General features: G+C 42.1%; 2 protein-coding genes across 5 annotated transcripts; one reads left to right on the forward strand and one right to left on the reverse strand.

Annotated features, from left to right (window-relative positions):
* Nucleotides 1-56: 56 nt before the first annotated feature.
* Nucleotides 57-17,807, reverse strand: LOC119742437 (nucleolar complex protein 2 homolog). The gene is made up of 17 exons (XM_038218355.1): nucleotides 17,621-17,807; nucleotides 16,307-16,573; nucleotides 15,571-15,742; nucleotides 13,349-13,468; nucleotides 12,602-12,710; nucleotides 11,463-11,550; nucleotides 10,785-10,863; nucleotides 10,552-10,662; nucleotides 9,437-9,553; nucleotides 8,772-8,960; nucleotides 7,782-7,921; nucleotides 6,695-6,806; nucleotides 5,577-5,690; nucleotides 4,638-4,739; nucleotides 2,565-2,708; nucleotides 2,161-2,274; nucleotides 57-931 (listed from the first exon to the last, which is right to left on the reverse strand). Exons 1-17 carry the CDS (start codon nucleotides 17,638-17,640, stop codon nucleotides 365-367), a joined length of 2,565 nt encoding a protein of 854 aa, XP_038074283.1. The 5' UTR covers nucleotides 17,641-17,807; the 3' UTR covers nucleotides 57-364.
* A 285-nt stretch (nucleotides 17,808-18,092) lies between these two features.
* On the forward strand, nucleotides 18,093-26,925 carry LOC119742438. 4 transcript variants are annotated; one of them, XM_038218359.1, is made up of 5 exons: nucleotides 18,093-18,481; nucleotides 21,026-21,324; nucleotides 23,014-23,843; nucleotides 25,149-25,397; nucleotides 26,515-26,925. In XM_038218359.1, the coding sequence occupies exons 2-5, from the start codon at nucleotides 21,039-21,041 to the stop codon at nucleotides 26,860-26,862; spliced, it is 1,713 nt and encodes a 570-aa protein (XP_038074287.1). In that variant the 5' UTR covers nucleotides 18,093-18,481; nucleotides 21,026-21,038; the 3' UTR covers nucleotides 26,863-26,925. The 4 variants fall into 4 exon arrangements, with proteins under 4 accessions (XP_038074287.1, XP_038074286.1, XP_038074284.1 ...); XM_038218358.1 differs by lacking the exon at nucleotides 18,093-18,481 and adding an exon at nucleotides 18,632-18,676 and having other exon boundaries at nucleotides 21,026-21,303; XM_038218356.1 differs by lacking the exon at nucleotides 18,093-18,481 and adding an exon at nucleotides 18,634-18,676.
* The last annotated feature ends 652 nt before the right edge of the window (nucleotides 26,926-27,577 follow it).

Raw genomic sequence — 27,577 nt, forward strand, 5'->3', positions numbered from 1 at the left:
GCAATTTATAGACTTCAATTGTCAGGTCAGGGAACCAGACTAGATGGCTTGCACCCGCTCATGGATGTGTAACTGATTGCAAACGAAATGCGAACTAACTAAATTTGGTTAATTGGGGGCAGTATTGGAAAAAAGTCTTCTACTTTTCCAAAGATGGCCGGCCAACCATCCTTACAAATTGATACAAAAATTCCACTTTTCTTCGAAATGACAGCACAACAGGTGCTATGATTTCACGGGATGTTTAAGACTATTTTGCAGTCAAGTAAGGTATTTTATAATAATTTGGTAGTTTTTTTTTTTTTTGCAAATGCTTTATATTACCTTTAAAGAAAAGCACATAAAAGCTGACGTTATCAATCAATTAAGACTTGGGTCTTGATTGTCCCTTTTTCCCAGCCTTGAACTTCTTGCCCTTATTTGTTTGAAAAGCTCTCTTCCCTTCTTCACTTTTCTGTCCACTCATCGTTTTCCTCCCACTTTTCTTTGGCAATCCGCCCGTCTTCTTTTTCTTCTTCCTGGGTTCGCCATTCTCGTCGTCATCAGACCAGAAGTCAAAATCCCGGACGATATCCTCCTTTTCCTCTCCGTCCTCCAGCACCTTGACCTTACCCTTGACCTTTGACATGGGATTAACCTTCTGCTTGACCTCTTCTTCTGCATCTGATGCACCCATATCATCATCATCTTCCTTAATTTCATCATCATCATCAAAATCATCATCATCGTCGTCATCATCATCATCATCATCGTTGTCGTCTTTGTGATGTCTCTTGCCAGGGGTGTATCGTTCCTTCTTTCGCTTGGCGCGGACCAGGATGTCATCCTCGGAGTCACTGTCTGTCTCAAACAGCTCGCTGAACTCGCGCTTGTCCTCCTCCTTTGCCTGCTGCTGCTGCCTCTTGCGCACCGTTGGGATGTCATCATCCATCTACATGATGAGAAAAAGATCAAGGATGTTATCAAACAGATACACTACTACATGGTATCTCAGGAGATGCACTTGTACATAATAGGGATGTCGAACTTTATTAGCACTGCGTACCCATGCTTCCTAAGAAAAATTCAGAAGCACCCTTGGACGGGACTTTAACCCACAACCTCCCACTTCTGAGTGCGCATGTCTTATGTACTAGACCAGATGACCACCAAGCTTGTCGTTCAGCTTGCCAGTTTCAGTCCGATACAAAATCAACAAAAAATGATGGAAATGGGTAATGAAAATTTGTCATGAGCCAATGTCGCTCAGGCTAGCATTTATCTCTGGTTTCCTGGGCATGAAATAACTAAGTACATTTCTATTTCCCATGGATGGGATGCCAGTACATCACATGTTACTCCCCAGCTAAAGCCGGTACCCATTTATACTCCTGGGTGGCAAGAGGCAAGTGGGGTAAAGTGGCTTGCCCAAGGACACAGCATATGGTATGCAGCAGGATTGGAACCCCTGACCATCTGGTTATCAGTCACAAACGCTAACAACCCAACCCTAACCCTAGGATACAAACTTTCAAAGATATGTGGCTGAAGGATTAACGATTACATGTACAAAGATGTGCCCCTAGTTTAAAGAGGTTGTGGAATGCTCGAAGACATTCCCGTCATTTTTCGGGTATATGTAGCCTAAGTTGTGATGAAATAAAAACGACTATTATTTCTGTCATAAAATGAGTACAAAAGGTACTTTTGAGAGCTGTTTTTCAAGTCCTGTCATGCCTGTTTCGACCCGATGCAGCATAGTATAAACGAGTCCTGTTTATTACGTCACAATTTACTGTGTTTTGTTTGCTGCCCGCAACGACGACTTTTACACAAATTGCACGCTCGGGTCGAAACAGGACCTGAAAAATAGCTCTCAAAAGTACCTTTTGTACTCATTTCATGACAGAAACAATAGTCGTTTTTATTTCATCACACCTTAGGCTACATATACCCCAAAAATGACAGAAATGTCTTTGAGCATTCCACAACCTCTTTAAGGCAGTGCCAATATGTGCTTCTAGACATGTTCCTGGCTTAGGGTTTATTTTAAAAAAAAATAAGGCTAATGGCTCTAAAAATGATTTGCAAAGATGTGACTTCTGAAGGACCTCACTGTCATCCTTCAATCAGTTATCATTCTGTAATCTGTCAGGGAAGATGATGAGGGGAAACTCTTACCTTGTCTTTGCCCGCCTCCTCTCGTCTCAGCTCCTTCTCCCTCAGGCTCTTGTAAGTCGCGCAGTGCTTGCTCAGCGTGGTGCCTTGCAGCTTCATCTTGGTCTCCCATGCTCTCTGAGAAGACACCAGGTAAAAGACCGGATCAGCCACTAATGAGGACTTGCTTTCAATAATAATAATTATAATAATTTGGGAGGCTAATCAAGTAATCATCCTTCTCACAGCTGAGAAGCTACAACGTAGTCGAGCCGCAGGCATGTTAAGGCGCCTTTGACAGCCATACTTCTGACTGTTGGTGACTAGCCTGTGTAAAAGGCATGGCAGGGGAAGTGGATGGACTTTTTGACTGTCTGTGACTGTTCAAACAGTAGGAGGGTTAATGCAAGGAGTAAGTTATCACTTACCACTGCGGCATTGTCAGCGACGCCGAAGGTCACCAGATCTCTCTGTCTGTTGATCTCCTTGCACGTCTCCTGGACCTTCTCCAGTAGGCCCTTCATCACCTTGCAGTAGTTGGCCACCTTGCACTTCTTCAGGAAGGCCTTCAGCTGAGTGAGTACAGACAATTAAAGATATAGTCCATCATTTGTAATTTGTGCATTTTGTTCGTTTGAAGCAACAAATGTGCTCAAAATCTAAATCAGGGTACTGACCAACTAACCTGATGAAGTTTCAGCTCAGCTTCAGCTGTATTTTCCGAGAAAAACAGCATTCTAGGATCTCAATTTCAAATCAAAAGTTGCTGAATCATGTTTTTAATTGGGCCTGAATTCAGCGTCCCAGACACGTTCTCACTGAGCCGACTGCAGCTACGCGATGTCGCGCACTAATCCGACGAATTATAGCAACCGCGTGCGTGTGCGTCGGGCCAATGCTTTGCGCACGCTTTGCCGAATAACAAAACGAACAACTAATTTAAATTTCCTACGGTGCGTCTTAAGAAGCACCATTGGAAAGGCCTTCTTTTGTTGATTACTTCAAAATGACAGCTTGCCAGAAAGAATAATTTCACAGGGAGTTTAGTCCCCTTACTATCTTTCAACCAAGTATGTTTTTCAACAATAATTACACCGGTTACTTTTCGGATAGCTGCAAATGATGGACTTTAGCTTTAAGTAAGGATTTTGAGTGTAACCTGCGATGGTAGGGACTGCGTATTTACTCTATGCATGAATCCCTGCATGCATGATTGGCAGCGTTGTAAGACTCACGTCCTGGGGCCAATTTCACGGCGCTGCTCAGCACAAAAATTTGCTTAGCACAAAAAAAGTCTGGCTTTTAAAAGCAGGTTACCGGCCAAAACTCCATGTGATGTATATTGCTCGTGATTAGTATTGAGCTGTTATTTGCTTTATCATGAAAATCACGTGGAGTTTTTGGCTGGTAAACTGCTTTTATAAGCCAGACTTTTTTTTGTGCTAAGCAAATTTGTTTGCTTAGCAGCGCCTTGAAATCGACTCCAACTGGGGTCCATTTGAGTCCCAATTCGGTAGACTCGGACTTGACCCAAGTCACATCTGCAAAAGACTCGGACTCGACCATCATGACTTGGACTTGACGCTATAATGATTCGTGACTCGCGAGTGAGTCACATTTTGTTTTTACCAAAAATATGACCTTTCAAAAACGCAATTGTAATATTTATTTTCCGAAAGTAACGCCGTTATAAAAACCGTTTTGTTATTAAATGTCCCCCCTCTATTTTTCCCACAAGAGCACATTACTTGCAAAACACTTACATGTATGTGCATAATCCATGTCCATGCACATCCATTTACGTATTATGCATTGGTGTATGTGTTTTACATAACCCCTGAGGACGGACACACAAAGGGAGAAGAAAGGATCCTTTCAGTCATCGGGCGTTGGGTCTTTTGTTCAAAACGGTCCTGTGTAGTAGGTTCGTGTGCTTAGTATACGGAAGAGTGTTATATTAAAGGGACAAAGGGAAACACAAAGCATTGTCCTCGGGAGTATAGTAATTCAAGAGTGTGTGTACATTTACATGTACACATCGGCAAATGACTCATGACTCGGACTCAGACATAAATCAAATTACACTGACTCGGATTCGAACAAAATAACTCATGAGACAGACTCAACCCAAGTGACTCGTGACTCAGACTCAACCCAAGTGACTCGTGACTCAGACTCAACCCAAGTGACTCGTGACTCAGACTCAACCCAAGTGACTCGTGACTCAGACTCAACCAAAGTGACTCGTGACTCAGACTCAACCAAAGTGACTCGACTCCAACATTGGCTCTTGGTACAAAGCCAAACTGACAGCTGGCACACTTGGTAAATAAACCAGCAAGAATTCGGCTCTCGCTCATGAATATGTATGAGGTATAGTAATGAAAGTTGGCTAATCTATAATTCTCTTGACTGTTTCTTTACAACAGACTAATCCTAAACTGCTTTAGTTAAAAATAAATACATGGACAGCATTTCTGCAGGTGTTGGGATGACATTACCTGCATTATTGCCGGCAAGGCTAGCTCAGGAAAGCCAATGGTATGACTGTGCACTTGTAGGTGTTCCAACATCAGCTCGTATAATTGGTCCATCAGGCCATCCTGGGGAAAAAAATATCACTTTCTGTTCCATTACTTCTACTAAAAAATGACCATGATAGCTGGGTTAAAGGGATCATTAAGTGAATATTTCTGAGGAACATATTTTGTGCTACTTTCCAATCCTCTTAAGTGTGTGAAAACTAATTGATATCCCTTTATGGTTAATCTTGTTGAAAAGTGCACTTCTTTAAACATTAAAAACATTTTCATGCTTTTCCGGACAACTGAGGGCACTGTTGTCGTGATGTCATTTCAGGGAGAAATGTTCATATTAGGTGTTTTTCTGCTGAAATAGTGAACCCAAAAAAAGATTATTGAAAACATCTGTGAGAAAAGTTTGCTCACCGGCTTACTGCCATGAACTGACACATCAACGAATCACTAATGACAAGAAACTTTACGACAGCGAAATGTCCAAAATGTTGGCAACTTTTTGTGCATAAACTAATTGCAACATTGAGGTTTCTGCCTGATATGACAGCACACTTTTGCTCCGGAATGCGGAAATTCGCATTGGCATAAAAACCAAAAAGGCACCTAAATACCATTGAAAATGACAAAATGAAAACTGAAAATAAGGTTAAAGGGACACAAATGTGCATTATCAAGGATTGCATTAAAAACAAATACATTTATAGGCCCTTTAAATTTGTCACAAGCACTGTGAGAAATGTCACAGATGGGTGGGACTTGAAGCCAAATTCGCAACAGTGAACTGTTTTTAGAAAGGGCACACTGCACAGGCCATATGGTACATGACAGCTTTTTTTTGCAGTTTGGGATGTTGGATACACAAAAGCACCCAGGAAGACAGAAGCATTTCCCAACGTAACATACCTTGAACGCTCGTTCATTGAGTTGTGACTTGGACACCCTGAGCATGACAGCAAAGTTCAGAGGTCGGAAGGACGCGCTGGTGTGCTTCTTGTTGAAGTCTGTCGACTCAAAAATCTGCGAAAAGGAACCCAAAAAATGAATTACTTTCAATCGATTTCAACTGAATTGAATACAACTCAAATCAATTCAAGATTAAGATTCATTTTCTGCCTTTGATATACAAAGAAAGAATACAAACATTTCCAAGGTAACTGCATCAGCATCATGACAAAACTGGTAGACAAAACAAAGTTTTGAAGGGACAACAAAAATGGTGACCAAACAAAACAAGGCAAGTAATGTATCTCAAACACAACAAAAATAAATCAAATAAACCTTTACGATGGGAAACTCGTTCATCGCTATGATTCATCAATGTTTGCCTTTAACTTCTGCAAATACTACTGGCCAATGCGTCTGAAGAGATTGCTCTTGTACGTGTGAAACATAATTTCTTAAGAAAATTTGCTTAAGACCGGATTAAGTACAAACTGTTACTGTTTGTTTTTCATTGCCTTCATGATTCAGCTCCTGAATACAACATAGACCTATTAACTCCTTACAATCCATCCAGGCGATTGAGATCTTCTGATGCTTCTTTGCTGGTTGTCCCTCACACTCACAAATCTTGGGGTGATCGATCATTTTCTTACGCAGGTCCTCATCTTTGGAACAAACTACCCCTCGCCATTCGCAATATCTCATCGCTTTCTGAATTTAAAGTTGCCCTAAAAACCTATTTGTTTCAGACCACTCAGAATATTCTTGTTTAGTTAAATTTAATTGTTTTGTTATTTCTGATTTGATATAATTTTGTTTGCGCCATGAGCGTCATTTATGGCGGATAATGGCGCGGTATAAATTTCCGTTATTATTATTATTAACAAAAATCAAAGCAGTATCCTGTACAAACTCACGGTTCATGTGTCGAACTTTCCACGTTGCTAAATCATTCTTAAGCACATAGTTAGCACAGAAAAAGCATGCATACATGCAGTTTATGTAACTGTTAACATGTTAAATAAATAACCAAGTAAAATATAGTTTTCCAAGAAGACTTTGACGTGGTTCTAATGTACCTCTAGTAGGAAGGGCAGGAGAGGTATGAATGTGCCCGTCGCCTCTGACAGAAGGTTGAGTGAACGGACAACCTGGAAACGTAGCGGGAAGTAGCGAGCAGCTGGGATCAACCTAAAGTAGGGCGAAGAACGAGTAATTGTTTAAAGGGGAGAAAAGGACTGTCAATAAAACAACAGGTAAATTTGGAATGTTTGAAATGTTTCATCGGAAATGTGTTGGCTCTCTACAGGTTCAGCTAATAGCTACATTTCTGGTGGTTACTGCGCAAACAAGTGGTTCTCTCGCACTGGGCAAGGGCATTTGTCAACAACAACAATGATTTGTCAACAACAACAATGATTTCACTGACAAAATCAACAAAATGCAAGAGTGGTCTAATTTAGTCATTTTAAAGCATTTTCCCAAAAGTGCCCTGGATCAAAATATGCATCAAGTTATTTCAGGCATTTCTAAAATTGCAGAGTTTGTCACAAACAATGAAACTTTTGACAATTTGGTGGTTCATAGTATACAAATATTGAGTGGCTCAGAGTGGAATGGGAGGAATATTACCGCAAGGTAAAATCTGGACTTTTCCATGTCGCGAGGCGAAACCGAGTGAACTGGAAAAGTCCAGATTTTACGAAGCGATAATATTCCTCCCATTTCACAATTTAAAGCACTCAATATTTGTTTTATATAACTGACATATAGATCCTTGTCATATGATATGTTTAAACTTTAATTTCAATACAAAATTAGTGGAAAATGTATTTCTCTATTCCAAACCACCCCTTCACGAAAATGTTTCAACCCAAATCTGTAACGTTGGCTCTTTGGAACAATACGCGCTATGCGCAACGCTAAAGGCGCACACCAGCATGCATTTGCACACAACATGGAACAAGAATGATCCTAACTGTTGAATAGTATTTCCCATTCACCATGGCCAAATGGGACGTTTTGAGCCCCAGTGTGAATGGGAGTAATATCGAATGTCATGTGATGTGAGTTCCACCAATCAAATGACAAGGATCTGTATGGCGGTTATATGATATTGTCTAGAGGGTTGCAATTTCTGGTGAAGATCTATGATGATGAACTCACTTGATGACCCCGACGGCCGTCTGAACCAGCGGGTAGATCAGTGGTCTGAGGGTTTCGTCAGCGTGTAGCGTTGCCAGGACACGACACCAGAGATTCAGGCAGTGGATGTATTGCCAATTGTACACAGACCGATAGGTGTCCTGTAACGGTACAAAGATAATTACTTTGCAAGTGAATAGAAATGCAACTTCATAGTCACAAACAACTGACTGATGCAATTGTGCAATGCCATGGCCTCATGGTCTGGAGCAAAAATTGAATTCTCGGTCTCGGGTAATTTTGCAGGTTGTGGGTTCGAGTCCAGCTTGCAGAGCCTGCAGCTATGGTGCGTGTGCCCTTGGGCAAGGCACTTTGTCACTCATTGCTTCTCTCCACCCAGGAGTAAACAGATACCTGTGAGGGCAGAGATGGTTATTGTGATTGATTTTAGCTGCTTTGTGCCGAAATGGCAGCATCGAGCTGTATACTCCCCAGGGAGCTGAAATGGTATTTGGAATGTTTCATTGGTTCAATGAGCAGGGTAATAATGATGTAGCGCCTTGAGCACCAATACTGATGGATACGTGCGCTTTATAAATACATACATTATTATTATTATGATGTTTGCCATTTCCAAGGTTTGCAGCATTGCTAATGTTGCTAGCATCATGACTTTGGGCATGATCCCTGGCAACATGACATATACAAGTTTAGAGCATCCATGAACACAAATATTTACAATGTTGTCAACTGCCAACATAGGGCTGGATGGCTCAGTTTGTAGAGCACCGTAACAGCAATCCGAAGGTTGCAGGTTCAAACCCCGCTCCATTCAATTTCTTTGTGCAATTTCATAATTATTCTTTGCACCTTGTCAGATACCTTAAGACAACCATTTTTCAGATTCCCAACGAACTTTTTTTTTTCAATTTAGAATTCGAAATTAATTTATAAAATTGGAATGAATACAGCAACACGTGAGCAGAAGTCCTTAAGAAGTGTACTACGTACCTTCTTTTTCACTGTGATTGCGTTCCGCAGATGGATGGCCAACTGTCTGATGTAAACAAATCCGTGCTGGTATGCCAACTGCGTGTTGAAGGCAAACATCTCAGTCAGGGAGCGCTGCATGAAGTTGATGAGGGGCAGGGTGGAGGGCGAGGTGAACTTGGAGTTCCTCACGTAGGCCAAGTACATTTGCTGAAAAGCACAAAACAAAACAAGAAAAATATGGAATCAAACATACTCAAACTACACAGCATTTCTCAAAAATATCACTAGCCAGTTTGTTTTAGAGGAAAAGAGGAGAAATCAAATGTCAACTTCACCACAAAAATTTCAGTTCATTGCAAGGATGTACAGTTAAGTTTGTGTGTACGGCATTAAAGTGTGACATGGAAGTGATAATTTGGGGAAAAGTTTGATTCGTCAAACGCAAGGCAACCACTGTTTATATACATGCTACTTCAATTGTCCAATTGTAGGTAGCAATCTCCTATTTTCCAGTCCAATCCAATGCAGTCTCTGCCACCATGCAGCGCCAGGGGAAAATTACGGCGAATACTTGCCATGACATCACATATTTGTGTTTGCATCAAATTTCACGCCGAGTATGAACCGGTCTTAACAGAGACGGTTTTGGGATAGTTCTTCATGCTTAGGATAAAGTCTCATACCTTGAGGATGTACTCCAGCCAGCCGTTCTTCTGCATGCAGCGATGGATCGCGAAGAGAGACAGGAAGGATAAGACACGGACCGCCTCCTCTCCTGTACTCCACAGTGAGACCAAACGCTGCCAAACAATGGGAAATCAAATCACTTGAATAATTACCATCATCCTCTCTGTTACAACCTCAGTGCATGGTGCTCCCCGGCTACTCTAAGACAGCTCCATGTGCATAACACAGTTGTAAGCTTGCCAATCACAAGTCAAGTCACAAGTCAAATCACAAGTCAAACTAGACTTCAGGGCTGTTTCGGCAACTTTTTTGTGACATGTAACAGGTGCGTGTAGAGGGTGCTCTAACATTTTATGACCTCACTGGTAATTTTTTTCTGTAAAGTATAACCTAGCCAAAGACTGACATTGTTGAAAGCAAGTTCACATCTTTTTCCACTTTCAAATTATAAGGCACTTCCGCTTTAGACCGGAAGGAAGGATCAAGTGATTTAGCACATATAGATAAAATGAAGATCCTGGATTACTCTATCGATTCCCGCAAACGTCAAGTTCAGGTCTCTCACAATTGATTTTATATTGATTTGCAAAGATTAAATCTATTAATCTTTAACGTGACGTCACGTCACCCATGATGACATCATCGTGACGTCACTTCAGTGTTCATCTATAACACATCCCAGTCTAGGTACATACCAACTTGCAACTCAATCGGACCTGTTGTTCTGTAGATATAGGCATTCAAAATATGCACTTTTAATGTGACGTCACGTGACACGCAATGAGGTCATGATGACGTCAATGTTCAAAATTGAAAATGCGTAATTTTCCATCAGACACCTGCTGAAAACAAGAAATTCCCTACATAACATGAAACCTGTTGACAAATCGAAAAATGTCACAGCAACATATGTAGCAAAAAGGCATATTTTTGCAGAGAAACTGCATTTTTTTCAGATCACAATGCACTGTGAATCGGACATGATGTACACATCCTCTCCATGTTAAGTTTGATTGTAAGAATGATGACAGCGTCCTCTTGTGTGGTATCTAGGAACTTAGAAGTCGTAATAGGATCAAATGAAGGACAATCAACAGAATATTATTCCTACCTTGACCAGGTCCTTAGCTAACCGTGGAAAGCAACAGTAATAAGGGATCATGCGATGGATGTGTCGCAACACAACACAGACGATGGTGGTCTCTGATAACTGCTTCAAGAGCTAGAAGAAAATTGGAAGACTAGCAGTGAAATGGCTGTGTAACAATTAAAACAATCCAAGCATAAACAGTAAAGATGGTAAGGTTATGACAGAAATATGCTAATTAGCCTTTGAATCTGTACCTTCATGATGTCAGTGATGTACATTTTGATACTGGCTTGTACTTGCTTCCACCGTTTGGAAGAGGATGGCAGATTTCGTCTGAAAAAGATGAAAAGATGAAAACCATGCAAATGTATTAGACCCAAAAGAACAACGACACACTTGAGACACCCTAAATTAAAAAAAAGATGTTAAATAACGCAGTGCCCATGCAAAATGCTAAAAGGGAATGTGAATGCGATGCAAATTTATGATGTCAAGAAACATTCACTGGTGGGCAAGATGGCTTGAGTTCCACCCTGAGCAGTTTGTGAAGATTTTTCTCACAATCACGCGGGACAACACTGAATATAAAGTGTTTATTAAAATGCATCGGTGAAGGGAAAATCCCCAATATTCAGGCATGCAACTGGGAATTTAGAAAAAACGAGGAAACCCCAAACCACACAAGACTTTGTACAGTATTTTTCAATTTGTAATGTCATTCATGAGAAGTAAAAAACGAGGAAATCAGCGGATCTGAGGAAAAGTTGCATGCCTGAATATTGAACGTTCACTGAGTTTGCCACAGTTAAGAATGTACTCAATGTTTGCAAATTTGTAGCCTGAAAACTTCCTGTGACGACCGAGATTTGAACTGACCTACACGATTTTTCAGACGTAACCCTGACTTTGTTACTTGACGGAGAGTGACTCACTTTTTCTTTGGTTTTTCTTCCATCTCTAGTATGTTCTGCAGAGTCGGTTGGACATGCTTCAGGCAGAGACTCACTACGGCATTGAACACTGCAAGGAAGGGAGGACAAACAATAACAGTTCTATTGAATGGCAGTAACTCATATTGCACAAATTTCTTGTACCGATTTTGAGGAGCAAACTGGTTTGCACAGAAAATAGACACTTCAGCAGCAAGAATGTCACGTTTCAGAGTATTCTATTTCAGGAAATGAGGAGTTACTACTGGTACTCCAAAAATAAATGCTCTATGGATGTAAACAGTCACAGCCACTTGCATAAACTTAACAGTTTCTAGACCATTGAAACTGTATTCATTAACCCTAACAGAACTCAACCCATCAAACCCTAACAGCATTGTATTATTGGAATCTGACAGAATGGGTACAGTACCCCTAAACTGACAGCCTTTTACATTGGGTTGGCACACCTCCAGAATCAAAGTCAGAAATATGTGTGTACACTTTCCCATATGGTGTTGGAATTTGCCAGGATGGGTATGGTTCCTAGTAAATCACGCTAGGGAGTTTGGGTTAATACCTGAGGCAGTTTACCCATTCCTATTGGTCGAGAGCCCGTCACTTGGACTCCTATGAAATCTGGTCCCTTTTGCCCATTTATTGATTGAACGTTCAAAATCTTCACTTAAAGCCATGCACAAATACTACCAATGAGTCCGTAATTCGAGAGTCGTAAATTCATACTACACCGGCACTGCTGCGTTCTGCGCCACTCGCACAGTACGTGCCACGCGCTCGCCAATCTCCATATAAGGAGATGTTTATGACTACTCGTGAGAGGCACATACCATACCATAGCTAGAGGGGTGTTTAAAAACACATGAAGTAAAATTGCTGCACAAAATTGTTGGACATTTATAATTTTAGGCTTGTTCTGACTTTTTGACTCATAGGTATTTGTGAATGGGAATAAATATGTGCTTGGCCGGTATTACACAAATACGTTTAAAACCAGCTCAGGGGCCTGGTTGTGAGCCAGTTTTTAAACGTAATTTTTAAAACCGGCAAAGAACATATTAATTCCCTTAGTATTGACAACATTCATGCATAGTATGTACACTGTACATGCGTTATCAACTTACCCCCACTGCCCTCGACTCTGTATTTGTTGCCCTCCTCATCTGATGATATTTGCTGCACCGCTGCTCGGAAGGCCTTCACTACCTCGTGAAAGCTGTTCAATGACGAGGCCTTCAACGACAATAACACAGTTTGCAATGAGCACATGTTAACTTAATCACAACTCCCTCTGAATTTTATCTTTAACAATCCTGGGCCCACCAAATTACATCTTCCTTCAATAAACCAAATTAATTCAATTTTTTCCAACTTTCACTCGGGAGGTAACGCACAGTATACAGTGTTTAAATGTCGGTGAAGGGCAAAACCTAATTTGATTTATACCACCCCGACGCAAAATTCCATCTTATAATAGTTTATGCGGTACCCGCTGCTATGTACATCAGATATAAACCAGCCAACCGATCCCGTTAGCTCGGTGGTCGAGTGGTAAGACATTTGCACTAGAAAGCAGGAGGTTGTGGGTTAGAGTCCCACCCGAGTGATTTTTTCCAACTTTCACTCGGGAGGTAACGCACTGAGTATACAGTGTTTAAACGTCGGTGAAGGGCAAAAACCTAATTTGATTTATATCACCCCGACGCAAAATTCCATCTTATAATTCAATAAACCAACTGAGAAAAAAATTAATTGAGATAATTTTTCATCCAAATGCACATAATACCAGAACTACATCAGCACATTGGACAAGTTTTAGTTGGAGTTTCAGCAGATTTCAAGTCAATTTTCAAGCCCCCTAAAGACTTCACCTGAAGTTGTTGACGCCATTTAGTGACCATCGCCAGGGTTACGTCCTTTCCCTCGCGTTTTGGGGGCTTGACTCTGTCGCCGTCGGCAACGTAATCCTCATCATCGCTGTCAACTTGCTCCTGTGGGGAAAAAAAAAAGAAATGCCAAAATTAGTCCTCAGCTTACCCAGGGCTCGACATGTTTTTGGTCACTAGCCAGCCACTGAAACAGGCCCCTAACTAGCCCATGGGCATTTTCACTTGCCCGCATGTTTTTCTTTTGTCCAGAATCTTTTTAAACATATGTCTGACTTAAAAATGTGAAAAAGTAAAACAATGGCCAATCATGGAATTCTATTTCCTATATTGTGTAGTGACTGCCCCTTTAACCATAACGCGACTTAATGTAAATAACAACATTGGCGTCACATGTAAAGAACTCGCCAATCAACGCCAGCGAACATCTTTGACTGGTACCCTGTAATGTACATATAAATTCGCTGGTGCGTCCACATGTGGTCCGTGTGGGTTTTTCCATGTGTTCTGGCTGTTGGTGAAAAGTTAGGAGTTATCGCGTTTTGTCATTTTTGAGCACCAATCTTCAGCATAATTTTACCAGCGTTTATCATCGTCTTCGTGTGTTTTCGTCAAGTCAGTAATCGTCTGTTTGTGTCCTGAACAATCCTCGTGGATGAAAACTCTATACGAACTGTGGTTCGTGCATCCGCGCCAGGAGAGATATCGCGATCGACCAGAGTCAGTATTCGTCCTGAGGCGAGAAGACCGAGCGAGTGGACTCGTGCCCAATTCACGGACAAATACCTTGGTGAGTTGACAACAGCTTTCGTACTGAGTATGTGAGTGGAGTCAAAAAAAAATAGCTGAAAATAGCTGAACCTGTAAATAACCGAACCTGCGAGCGCGAAGCGCGAAGCCCTTACGGCGTGGGGTCCGGGGCCCGCCCAAGGGCCCCGGAAAAAAATTGAAATGTAGATGCTCTGTGGTGCATTTTAAAAGCCTCCTGGCATGCCTGGGCCAACTATTGGTCGAAAATGTTTTGCAATTTATGCATGTTTTTAAGTTAACTTTTCCTTCATATTGGCTTGAAACTGCCTACCTAAAGTTGTATACGAAATCTGGGAAATTCGACCACGTTTTCCATATTTTAACTCCTTACTGCATGTACTGCACATCGTCATCGCGTGTTCCGGCTTCTGATCGAGTCGCCTAATTTCTGCCCATTAACCATGTGTTCCATCCAAATCCATTTCCACGGATTCGTAACCTGAGGATCGGTCTTGTCAATGTCCGTATCAAACTCCGAACCTCTTTGGATAATAACACATTTGTGTTGCACTGACATCTTGCGGAATTAATAATGTCAAAATACGTTCGAAACATTTGAAACGATACACTAACGTACGTATCAGCATGCAGCGAAATACGCAGCAGGATGCGTGCATGCAATGAAATGCACACATGAACTTTGCCCCGCATGATGCCCTCTACCGGCGCGGCGACAATTTACTAGTCTTATTTCAAGGCTTTATATTTGCAACAAGACGATGTTTACAGCGAGTTATTGTGGAGATCATCGCGTGTCACTACATGCATAGACACAGGAACGGCCGCAAAGAGTCCCAACGCGCTTCATGGCGCATGTGTGAATATTCATACTTATCTGCAGCCAATCACAGCGCAATGACTGTTCGTTCCCTGGTTGCTGTTTACACGTTGTGTACACACGCGGCTTCGAGCTGAAAAATGCATGCACATGGCATCGTATAGTACACACGTACGTACAATGTACATGTACATGTACATGTACATTGAATACTCGCTTGCACGCACCCCATCCCAGAGCTACGTGTATGTTGTAGAGAGCGGATCGCGTGCGTTCGGCGGCGGCGGAAAATAAAATAAACGGAAATAAAATCAATGCTTACGCGCGGGGAAAAAGCGGGGGGAAATCTGGACCATCGGAAAAAAATAAGCGGAAAACAAAATGTGGCACGCTGAACAAAAAAGCGGAAATCCGCTAAATAGCGGAGATTTCACACCCCTGATAACTATAAATATACTACAATTGCATACATTGTGGCTTTGAGCACGTGCAAAGTAATGCGGGGCTAACATCGGAATCTTGAACACAGTTGGCACAGCCGTCATATGACTTTTGGGCAATAGCTTTCCTTGAACAATTTTTCTGGCCTCCTTTTGGAGGATCCATTCTAGGACCTCACCTCCAGTTTGTCAGGCAGTTCGTGGACGGAGCCCTCCTCGTCGCTGGAAAGTTCGTCGTCAGAGTCGTCAAAGGCCAAGAGCTCCTGGTCATTCTCTTGGAGGAACTTGTAGAATTCGGGGTCCGATTCCTTGAGTTTCTCCAACGACTGCTTGTGTTTGCTCGACCTTTTGCTGAAGGAATGAAAAATGTAAAAGGTTCTAAATCTAACAGCCAATGGGGGAGGGGGGGGGGGGGTGATTCCAACTTTAAAATGGTTGGAGAGTCCGGATTAATTAGCAGGAGATGAAACAGATACACTATTGCTTTGAGTTTTACCCAGACCATCCCAGATCCTGCAAAATACACAAACAGGTTTTCGGAGGATTTTGCAAGATTCAGAAAAGTACAATACATGTATGTAAAGCCTTCCAGCAATTGCTGAACATTGGACTCATATCTCTTGGAAGTTTAATCACAGAAAAACTTGCATTTGTTTTCAGCACAGTACTGGATTTTGAAAGACTCAGGAAGGCTTTTTGCAAAATTGCCTGGGCAGTTAAAATTTACACGTTTTTTTTAGCAGAGCAGAGAGTTGAGGCCTCAGTTCTCTAGTTTGTGTAGGTTTATCCCTTAGTTTTCCCCGATTTGTTGGTGTTGTTCCCTGAGTTTTTCCTGACTGGAAAATGAAAACTCATTTTCAAGGTTTTCCCTGATTTCCAGAGTGGCTGGGATCTCTGAACTGGAACACAGCTTACCCATCTTGGGCTTCTTCCGTTGGAATATCTTTTGCTCCAACATCTTCCTCATCATTATCGTCATCTTCAACTCCATCTTCTTCAGCTTCTTCATCATAATCATCATCCTCCTCCTCTTCCTCCTGCCCTACATTTTCATCCTCTTCACCCTCCTCATCAAGATCCTCCTCCTCATGAAGGTCTGCCTCCAGATCAGACAGCTCACTGCCAGAGTCAGAGTCAGAGGCAGCCATCATCTCCTCCGCTGTCATATCCTCTACCTTTTTTCTGTAATCATATAATCATAAAAAACTTGACCAGGTTCATTTCAACTCTATCCTTTAAACATTTATCTAGGAATATTCTGATTGGCTGATCGGCACAAGCACACAATAACCACAACACAGCCATGACAGTGTGGCACTGGACATTTTTTTCTGAAGAAGCCACTGAAGTCATCAATATTTTTCATATTTAAGTCACTCTTGATCTGTTTCAAGTCAATCATTAGCTTCGTGAATGACTGCTGCATGTTTATAAGGTATCTAAATGGAATCTGGTTGGGATAATATAGTACTAGAGGGAAGAAAAGGCGATCGTGTATTTACGGGCCCGGTTCCTATAAGGGAACAAAATCTACTTTTAAATTATTTGACCTACCAAACTAGTTGGCGACATTAAGAACATACAGGTATGTCATAGAAAAAGGGCAGGGTTTTGAATTTTTGACATACGTTTGAGGGAAATTTGGGGGTAAAATGACGATTACACCACACAACGCAACACGAAAATAAAGATGGCGATCACCACGCGATGTACCGTGAGCACGCAAGTCGCCCTGCATGGCATCAACCGGCCCACAAACTGCATTGGAAAATCCTTATTTGCAACTGTTCAACATTTCAAATATTACCAAAAAGATGTCATTACAATAACAAGATTCAAGAAAGTCTGCTTTAGCCTACAACGTCATTTTTTAGTAATAAAAATTTGATAATAATTAATAGGGCCTACTTTAACTTTGTCATGGCCCATAGACTTTGGGAAAGATTCCCATATCTTTCCCATTTCTTGCTTGAACAAACATGGCCGGCTACATAAGTGTCGGAAATACAAGTACACAGGTTAAATCACGGGGTAAAGACCTGAACCGTGATTGAACGACCGTCGACCGTCCAGCCAGTGACTGTCATCGACATCATGGTCATCATGTCACGGAGAAAGATCTAGACAATCATGCACGAACTCAAACCTACAATTGACACACGAGATTAATAATCAACACTAGCACGTCTTATCCAGTTTTTTTTCGTCAGAAAGGTAGTTTTCACCAACCTGTTTTTATTTTTCGACATCGTTGCCTACTTCAGTTTCGCAACACGTGCTAACTCCCATGCGTTTGCATACGATCGGTTCCTAGCTACGTCCCCTAATATCGTAATGATCAATACCATAAGGTCTGGGTACCCGTCTATACTTGTTTGTGAGCGTAGGCGGGGCCTAGGAATTTCGGAGGGTGCGTGGTGGTAGTACTCTTCTACAAAAGCCCTGGTTTCAGTAAAGGTATCAGCAGAGGGATGAAATTTGGCCTTACTAATGTTTATTTTTAAAATTATTTTTGTGTTAGCGGAAACTTTGCTACAAGTAGGCCCAGTACAAGGAAGGCCGCTTTCGCACTCATAAAGAATGAACTGTTGAAAGAAGACTACTGCCATTTTACAAATACGGGCTTCGTTTCGTTTGGGGAATCTAGTTAAAGCCCAAACGAAACAAAGCCGTGTTTGTGAAACGGCCATGCCGGACGATTGTAGTCTTGGTAAAAAGCGTTAGAGTTCGGAATGGACTGCTTCACGGCCAATTTTTAGTGCACGCCCGACGCGTGATTTAACTGATTTGCCTTAAGTTAAAATGGTTCTAGAAATACGTAATAATGAGAGCTCACTTCTGAAAAATATAACGCCCAGCACTGAGAATCTATAGAGAGGGAACAACATCATTCAATAGTACTGTGTCTTGAAACAAGACTAATCTTTCGAGTTCGCGCCACTCGCCCGTGAAAGTTTAAGTAAATATCTTGTAAACATCTGTCAATCTGAATCAAGCTAATTTCCACTTTTAGCCCTGCTGTCAAGTGTTACTGGTTAGACCATCTTCAAGATACTTCCCCAAGAAATCTTCCGTGCTGAGGCTAAAGACGTAAGTAATCTCATGACATGTTGAATGAATAAACTTTTACTGAGTGATCGGATTTGGAGCAGTGGGTGCGGACTCTGCAATAAAACAGATAGGCTACTTGTTGATGTCACAAGCATTGCATGCATTGACAAGTCTGTCTGACCAGCGTGCATCGTGTGAAGGAACACATGGTCTGATGGGGCGGGGAGCTGAGAGGTGCGGTGTTGTTGGTGGGATGGTGTTGGGGGGGGGGGGGGGGGATGAGCTTGGGCTGGGGCAGGGAGATCTCACCTAGACTGCCATATCTGGCATGTCTGGGCAATCGTGTCTGGGCAATCGTGTATGGTGTAGTGTAGTGCCCCTGTTTTGTTTCGATCAAATTAGAAATTATAGAATCAAGAAATTTTTTTTATTTCTAACATTTTAAACAATCACATTATCAACCTAAAGCAGACTTCTCTCAATGTAATGACACTCTTTTTGTTATTTTTGAACAGTTTCTATGATTTTCCTACTCGATTTGCGGGTCGGTTGGTGCAATTGGTTGGTGCCATGCAGCGCGACTTGCATGCTCATGGTACACATGGCATGGTACATCGCGCAGTGATCTTCATCTTTATTTTCGTGTTGCGGTTTGTCGTTGTCATGGTCATTTTACCCCCAAATTTCCCTCAAAAATTCAAAACCCTGCCCTTTATGTATGATATGTTCTTATGTCGCCGACGAGTTTGGTTGGTCAACAAATCTTAAAGTCTGAAACCAACAATGTATATATAGTAACATAAAGATGTTATGAAATTGCGTAAATTTCAGCCTAAATATGCAGTTGCGTCACTACAAAGTCCGGTTCCCCGTGAACCTCAGCACCTAGACCAGCCAACCTGTCCCATTATGCAAGGGTTTGTTTTAAAAGATTAAAGCTTTTTTAAACAAATGTACCATTTTTCTTTCAAATTTGCTATGTTTTTTCTGTCAAATATCCATGTTTGCAGAATTCTGCCAGAAATCTGCCAAAAAAATCCATTATGTCACATTTTCTGTCAAAGTCATTTTTTTTTTACAAAAAATATGTCAAAGTTAGCAGAAAATGGGCTAAAACGGTCACCCTGATAGTAAATGTGAACTTGTCTCTGCTGGTCTGCTGGCTGTACTAAATAAGGCTTGACTATGTGGCAGATTATATAGGGGGAACTTGTGGGCCGAAATAAACAAACACATAGGGGGACACACTACCAAGAAAGGGGGGTGGAGGGGACATCTAAACTGAAACTAAAATTAATTTCTTTTTCCAGAGGGGAGCTACATTACTCCCATTAAATACATCGATGCTGTATACAGTGACACTATGCTCTGCACCCTGAACGTGACCAGCAGGAAGGTCATGAGTTCAAAGTTGACCGAGAACATTAAATCTTAATTGTCCTTACCCTCTTGAGTTCAAGCTGTCACAGAACTATAAATCTTCAATCTTAACCTTGCATTGACCCTGACCTGAACTGTGGAATTTTCCTTGAACACTGTACACCAAAAAAAAAACCACCTTGTAATATTCATGTACTTGTTAACTTCTGTTTTGTACTTCACACTGTACATTTTATCTCATTCTTCTAATAGCACTTATTATACAACATTTGAATAGATCCCCATCATCTGATTGGTGGATCGTTGATCACATGTTATTGAATTATTCGTACCAATGCACGGCGCGCGCGTGGCGTGCAACGTGGCACGCAGCGCACAGTGCAATGGAAGTTTTATTGCACAATGAATAGAACTTCCATTGCACGGTGTCACTGCTGCCGCTGTTTTAAATCGAGCTGAATTGAATATGATTGTACTCAACCTGTTGAACAGTTTGCAATATTAATATAAATATATGATGAACTTGTCGAATTTTTAAACAGTTTTAACCTGAATAAATTGGCTATTAAAAGTCAACCAATCAGATGACAAAGATTTAGTCAGGTGTTATATAAAACAAATAATGAATGTTTCACATTCGTGCAATGGAAAGAAGAATTTCATTCGGTGACAGATGAATTACCATTGCACTCACAAACATTCATTATTCGTATATTGGACACAAAGTGCACCGCTATCTTGTACTAAACTTTACAACTAAATCTTGGCCCTACCACACTAGCAATAGGCCCCCCCCCCAATCATGCAAATCGTGCAAAGAATATTGATAGGGATGTCAAATAAATAATAAAAACAAATTAATAGGCCTGCAAAGTATTCAAATTGAAGTAGGCTTACCAAGAACCGGTTAGAACTGCATTATTTCCATTATTTTGTACTGGCACATCAGGTTTGAAAAAAAAAAAAAATAGTTTCATGGGTGATTATTTAGGTCTTTGTAAATAATTTGTATATGAGGCGTGAATTTTTGGGGTTCATGTGCAGCTTTTCCTCTAGCGTTGCTTACTACATGTGCAACAGCGCCTTAGTGGCAATGCCATTGTGTGTAACTCTTCACTTTTTTGTGATGACCTGACCTCGACAATGTGTGTTACAATAAATGTGTGTTAGAATGAGTGAAACACTTTACTTTTTCCCCCCTAGACCGAGTCCTAAGATGCCTCCCAAAAAGAAACCACGTAAGGTACCAGCGTCCCCACCTACCCCCAGACGAAGCGGACGTACAAAGAAGTCGCCCCACGTTTGCAGTTCTTGTGAAAGTGAGTGCGAGAACACCTGTTCACGGCCGGAAAAGAAGCCGAAAACAGGGAAGCCCAAGACAGCTGCCGGCAAGGCGAGGGCCACACCAGACGTTAAGCCCCCTACATGCACTCCAACTTCCAGCTACAGTTTCCAATGTGCACCTCCCTCCAGGAACGCCGGTATGCCCTCCAGAAACGCCGGTATGAAAAAGGCCCCTGAGGGCAATTCCACGGTTACTCATGTTACATTTTTGATGTACTTTTGAGTTTCCTTGGGCTGTAATTACCTTACTGAAAAGGTTTGATAACTGTTATCCCCATGGTAGATAGAGTAGACCTAGACCTACCTAAGCACCAAAGATGACATCCAGAAAAATGTGTTATGTATGGTGATACATACACAAAATCGGTTACTCACGTTACGAAAATGTAACGTGATTAAACGAAAATGAAACGTGAGTAACCGATTTTGTGCGTCTTGTTTATTATACATAACACATTTATCTGGATGTCATCTTTGGTGCTTAGGTAGGTCTAGGTCTACTCTATCTACCATGGGGATAACAGTTATTAAACCTTTTCAGTAAGGTAGTTACAGCCCAAGGAAACTCAAAAGTACATCAAAAATGTAACGTGAGTAACCGTGGAATTGCCCTTGAAATCTGTTGCATTTTCCCCTAAAGTGACCTATAGGCCATCAGCCAGAGGGTTTGGTCGGTATCAAACGAGGGGAATAATGGTCATTGTATAAGTACTTTTTGGCAAGGTATGCACCGCTGCAGTTGGAAAATATGTGATAGCATTGCAGCGGTGGCAGCTTTTTGGATGCAGCCATGCAACTTTTCCTCAGATCGGCTGATTTCCTCGGTTTTTACTTCTCATGAATGCCATTACAAATTGAAAAATACTCAGTGTACAAATAAAGTCTTGTGTGATTTGGATTTTCCTCGTTTTTTTTCTCTAAATTCCCAGTTGCATGCCTGTGGATTCTATCACTTTACCCCCTAAAAAGATTGCAGCCGATGCATGCTTGTCACCACATATAATTAATCCAGTTCAAACATATTAGCGGCCATTTTTGAAACAAAAAAATCAAAGTGATAACACCAAAAAAAACTGCCATAGCTCACACTACAAAGCTATCGCACATTTTCTAATTTTAATTTAATTAACCCTAACCGCCCTGAATCCTCCAAAATCCTTTTTGCAAATTGGAGGAATTTGCAGGATTGAGGTTACATGGCAAAAGTGCGTTGCTGATTTCGGAGTACGCACTGTGTCAAGGTCTTGGGCCGGACCTTGTGTTGTTTATGCTCATCCGTGCATAAATTTAGTCCTTGATTATACTTTACAACCTCCGTACTGCTCCAGGATGTCACTGCCTCTGCCTCAGCCTATTGACAGACATAGCCGGAGAATTTTGCAGGATTCAGGCAGTGGTCACCCCTCCATGGACAATATTCAAGAAACAACGGAGGAATTTGCAGGATTGAGGCTATATGCTATTTTTCCATGGGGCCAATTGGAGGATTTTGCTGGATTGAGGCTACATCCTAGCAAAAAGGCCTAGGGAGTTAGGGCTAGCTAGATATGTATACCTTGCCAAAAATTGCTATGAGCATTGCTCTTTTCAATTATTTGATACTGGTGGCCCAATTTTTGGACTGAAGCTGTATTGACTTTTTATCAAGCAGCTTTTTGGAGTTTAAGGGTTTCCTGTTGCAAAATTCCTGTTGCAAAATATTGAATATTATAATATTCTGCAAGTGCAGCTAAACCCCTAATCTATGTAACAGACCCTGGCCCTGGCCCTGGCGAAGGCGACCTTGGTCTACTTTGTGCAGCTGCAACCGTAAATTCCCTTATTTTGATCTTTTTTTGTTTATACAGCCAGCGCTTCCACAGATGATCAGTCAGCATCGGCCCAGTTCAGAATCGAAGGCAACATCATGTACAAGAAGGCTCTACAGGAAGGCATCTCGCCTTGTATCAAGATGTCTCGCCTAGAAGACGCGTTGCGGTTGTACACCAGAGCTGCGAACCTGGCTGACGGGCCGACGAAGGTGGCCAAGTGGGCATCTGCCACCAAAAACTGCGGCATGGCCTTGAAGAGGATGGCCCAGGAGCACCTCCTGAGAAACCAGGACGAGTCTGCCGCCCTCCCGTTATTCAAGGACTCCCTGAAGCAGATGGGCCACGCTCTGTTGCGGGGGAGCAGCACTCAAGGCGAAGCATGGCAGAACAAGCTCCGCGAAGAGATGGAGGCCTCGTACTTTGAGACACAGGAGATCATCAGCAATCTTGAAGGTGTCAAGGAGAAGGTGCGAGAGATGCACATAATAGCGAGCTATCTTCCGGCTGGAATGGTACAAGCTGGGGCACACTACCTCCTAGCCAACACCCTCTTCAAGGAGTCCGTAAGACTCCTGGAGAGTGGCGAGTACAAGGAGTGCCTGAACTGCCTCCATGATCTCCACCAGCCAGTAGAGGAAGCCTTGGGCTTCCTCAGAGGGAGAACCTTGGATCAGGAATCAGAGGACCTCCTTTTCGAAGTGAAGGTCCTAAAAAAAGACGCCCGCTACCAAGCGTCATCCGCGGAGTCGATCCAGGCACGCAAGAGCGGCGAGGGACTTCTGGAGCAACTATTCGAAACCGAGGAGTTCATCGATATGGACCTTGTATGGATCACTGTTGATTGGTTTAAGGAAGCCAGCCTAAAAGTGAGTATAATGGCTCGGGAAGTATAATGGCTCCCTGGAAACACCTCCGAGGCAAATTCCTAAACACACCAAGGTTTCGCTGCCTTTGTGTGGACAGCATGTGGATACTCCAGTTAAAGCTATAGTCCATCATTTGCAGCTATCCAAAATGTAACTGACGTGATTATTGTTGAAAAACATACTTGGTTGAAAGATAGTAAGTGGACTAAACTCCCTGTGAAATTATTCTTTCTGGCAAGCTGTCATTTTGAAGTAATCAACGAAAGAAGGCCTTTCCAACGGTGCTTCTTAAGACGCACCGTAGGAAATTTAGATTAACAGGTCGTTTTGTTATCAGGCGAAGTGCGCGCAAGTGTTGTCACAACGCACACGCGCGCTCGGCTGCTATAATTTGTCAGATCGTAGCGCGACATCGCGTACTGAGCTGAAACTTCATCAGGTTAGTTGTTCAGCACCCTTCTTTAGATTTTGAGCACGTTTGTTGCTTCAAACGAACAATATGCACAAACTACAAATGATGGACTTTACCTTTAATGGCTTGCTTGGAAATAGACTGATACATACTGCTCTGCCCACTGTGCACATGCGCATCTCCAGTGTCTTACTGAAAATGTTGAACTTGCATGTCATTTGTGAGTGCATATGTTGCAGATAATCACGGCCGTGTTTTGTCGAACCATTGGGTGGGCCTTAACCCTCCTATGCAAACATGCATCTTGTGCCAAGTTGTCCTTAAGAATCAGTCAAGGCATTGTTTTTAATGATTGACTGGCTGTGACTGTTTATGTAACTTGACACAGCTATGCTTTGACTGTAGGTGATTGATAAGACAGCTGTGTCAACCATGAGTGCTTGCTTGACATATGATCTGACTGTTGGTGACTAGCCTGTGTAAAATCATAACAATAATAATATAGTGCTTATATAGCACTTTATACCAAAGGTCTCAAAGCGCTTCACAATTATTACCCCTGTTAATCAGGCCATGATACCAGTTTCTGCAGCAGCTCAAGATCAACGCAATCTGGTCTCTACCTTCACAGGTACCCATTTATACTCCTGGGTGGAGAGAGGCAATTGTAGGAAAGTGTCTTGCCCAAGAACACAAGCACCATGTTCCCCTTCCGGGTTCGAGCAAGTGAGCCGAACACCGTAACCATTGGACCACAGTGCTCCACAAAATCATGGCAGGGAAAAGGATTGATTTTTGACTGTCTGTGACTGTTCGGATAGCAGGAGTGTTAAGTTTGCTTTTCTTTGGCCGTAGGTCACACCACCAGTGACACCGTACTCTTATTCTTACAGGCAGCCGAGCTTGACCTAGAACAGGAGGCAGCAGCCCTCAGTTATCTGGGCCTCATTAACCAGAAGATCCTCTTCTCGAACGCCAAGGCCAAGTCGTACTACAAGCGCTGTCTGGAGCTCGTCGATGCGGCCAAGCCGAAGACATTTCTGAAGGAGAAGTGGTATAAGCAGTGCGTGAAGGGGTACCAACGCATTCAGGATCAAGAGCGCTGGCGAGACGAGGCAGCCCAGCAGAAGATCAGACGAAAGGTCAGTGTTCATTCCTTCTGTGAGGCACACTCGGAGTTAATATTTGGAGTCAAGAAATGGACTTTTGTTAACCTAGTTTGAGTGAAGAAGGATCAAGGGATGCCTGGTCACTTTACAAAATCTTTACTGAACCTTGGGCCGATTTCTTATCTCATCTTAGGACTTGAGACGAGTCCCCGCTCTCAGATTGATCTTAGCTAAGATGCCTCCTAAGACCAATTTCAGTAAACCCATCATAAGCAAGACCCATCAAGGCTGCCAATTTGATGACTGTTTCATGTTTGTTTTTTAAGCGCTTGACGAAACAGTCCCTGCAAAACCAACTTCCCGCGCCCGTGCGTAGGACACAAACTTTCGTCAGAAATATTACTCCGCTCAATAAATTTCACACTCAAGGTACATGTGGGTCTACACAAGATACGATAGAGTCATTCTTGCTCCCTGTTTCATCATTTTATTTTGAAAAAGGGGTAGGCGTATAATCAAATTGTGCAAATAAGCTATATTTTTATTAAAACTATAAAAATCTTTTCAAATCTGTTTCTACAGCGGTTTTCTTTCTCGAAACTATAACAGTAACTATAACTATAACTATAACTCAAGACGAGTTACACGTCTTGAGATGCATCTTAGCATTTCGTGAAATCAGCCCTGGTATGGAACTCAACCTTCAGATGCTACCTGTTTGACAAGAAGAGGGAGTCAATTGTCACTTTTCCAGAGAGTCGGTGTTGAATGTGGAAATATTTGGAGCTACAACAACTCTTTCCCTATTCCAATACCTGTAGCGCAATTAACATACGAACACAAGAACACCGAGTTGTTTTTGAAACGAAAAAGTTCCCCCTATTTGGGGGATGGGGGGGGGGAGGGAGAATTGCAATAATACACATAAAGAAGATGTAACATTTTATGAGCCATTTTTTTTTGTAATTTTTAAAAGTTGAACAAGGAAATTGACTGGATTGAACCTGCGACCTACGGATTGCCGTTCCGGTGCTCTACCAATCAATCTGTCCAGCCCTTTTTTAGCGGTGCCCTCATTCATTTTGTTTCTTTCAAAGTACCAAGTCGGTTGTGGTTTATTTGAAAAAAAATAAATCTTTTTGTAAATTAGATCCTTGACGGCTTGAAGGACGAACTGGACGCACTGGAAAAGGCCAACACCAGCGCCAGCAGCCTGATGGAGCACCTGTACAAGAGCCATGCGCCGCCCAAGAGCCCCAAGTTTACAAAGAAGCACCTCGAGGAGCTGAAGAAGAACGAGGCTGAAAGCCATACGTTTGACCTTGAGAATCGCAAAGCACGGAAGAAGCTCCTCCTGAAGGCGTGCCAGGACTTCCACCCCGACAAGTTTGTGGACGCGAAGGGAGAGACCGAAGACGACAAGGCTCAACGCAAAGTCCTCATGGAGGAAATCACGAAGATGATCACGAAGTATTACGAGCACCTAAAGCTGGGTTAGTCAGGTATCGTACAGGGTGTATCCAAAAAAGAATAAAAATATTGGATTAAAATTATAAACTTAAGTACATGTATATGTGTAGTAGTTTTTGTCCAAAACTGAATTTCGATTTTACTCAACTTGTAACAGACGCACTCTGCGCAGGTCGTGCAACCCATTCCACCATTTTTTATACTACATGTATTTCTTTTTGTGTAGTAGAATTAACCCTAACCGCCCTGAATCCTTCAAAATCCTCTTTGCCAAAGTGGAGGAATTATATATTTGGAGGATCAAGGTTACATGGCAACAGTGCATTTATATACTGATTTTGTTGGATGCACTTTGTCAAGGTCTTAGGCCAGACCTTGAGTTATTTTTGCTCAGCCATGCATAAATATAGGCCTGTATTATGCTTGAAATCCTCTGTACTGCTCCAGGATGTCACTGGCCAAGCCTCAGCAGGATTTTGCAGGATTCAAAACTTGAAATTGTTTAGGCCCTCCACGGACCATACGCTCACCCCTCCACGGACCATATTCAAGAAATAATGGAGGAATTTGCAGGATTGAGGCTATATGCTATTTTTCCACGGGGCCAATCGGAGGATTTTGCAGAATTGAGCCTTCATCCTAGCAAAAAGGCCTAGGGAGTCAGGGTTAATCAACAATTACAAAAATACCATAAAATGGGAAAAACATCAACCCACTTCCCCCCCCCCCCCACCCCCATTCAG

Source organism: Patiria miniata, unplaced genomic scaffold (assembly GCF_015706575.1).
Source record: "Patiria miniata isolate m_02_andy unplaced genomic scaffold, ASM1570657v1 HiC_scaffold_6, whole genome shotgun sequence".
Lineage (NCBI taxonomy): Eukaryota > Metazoa > Echinodermata > Asteroidea > Valvatida > Asterinidae > Patiria > Patiria miniata.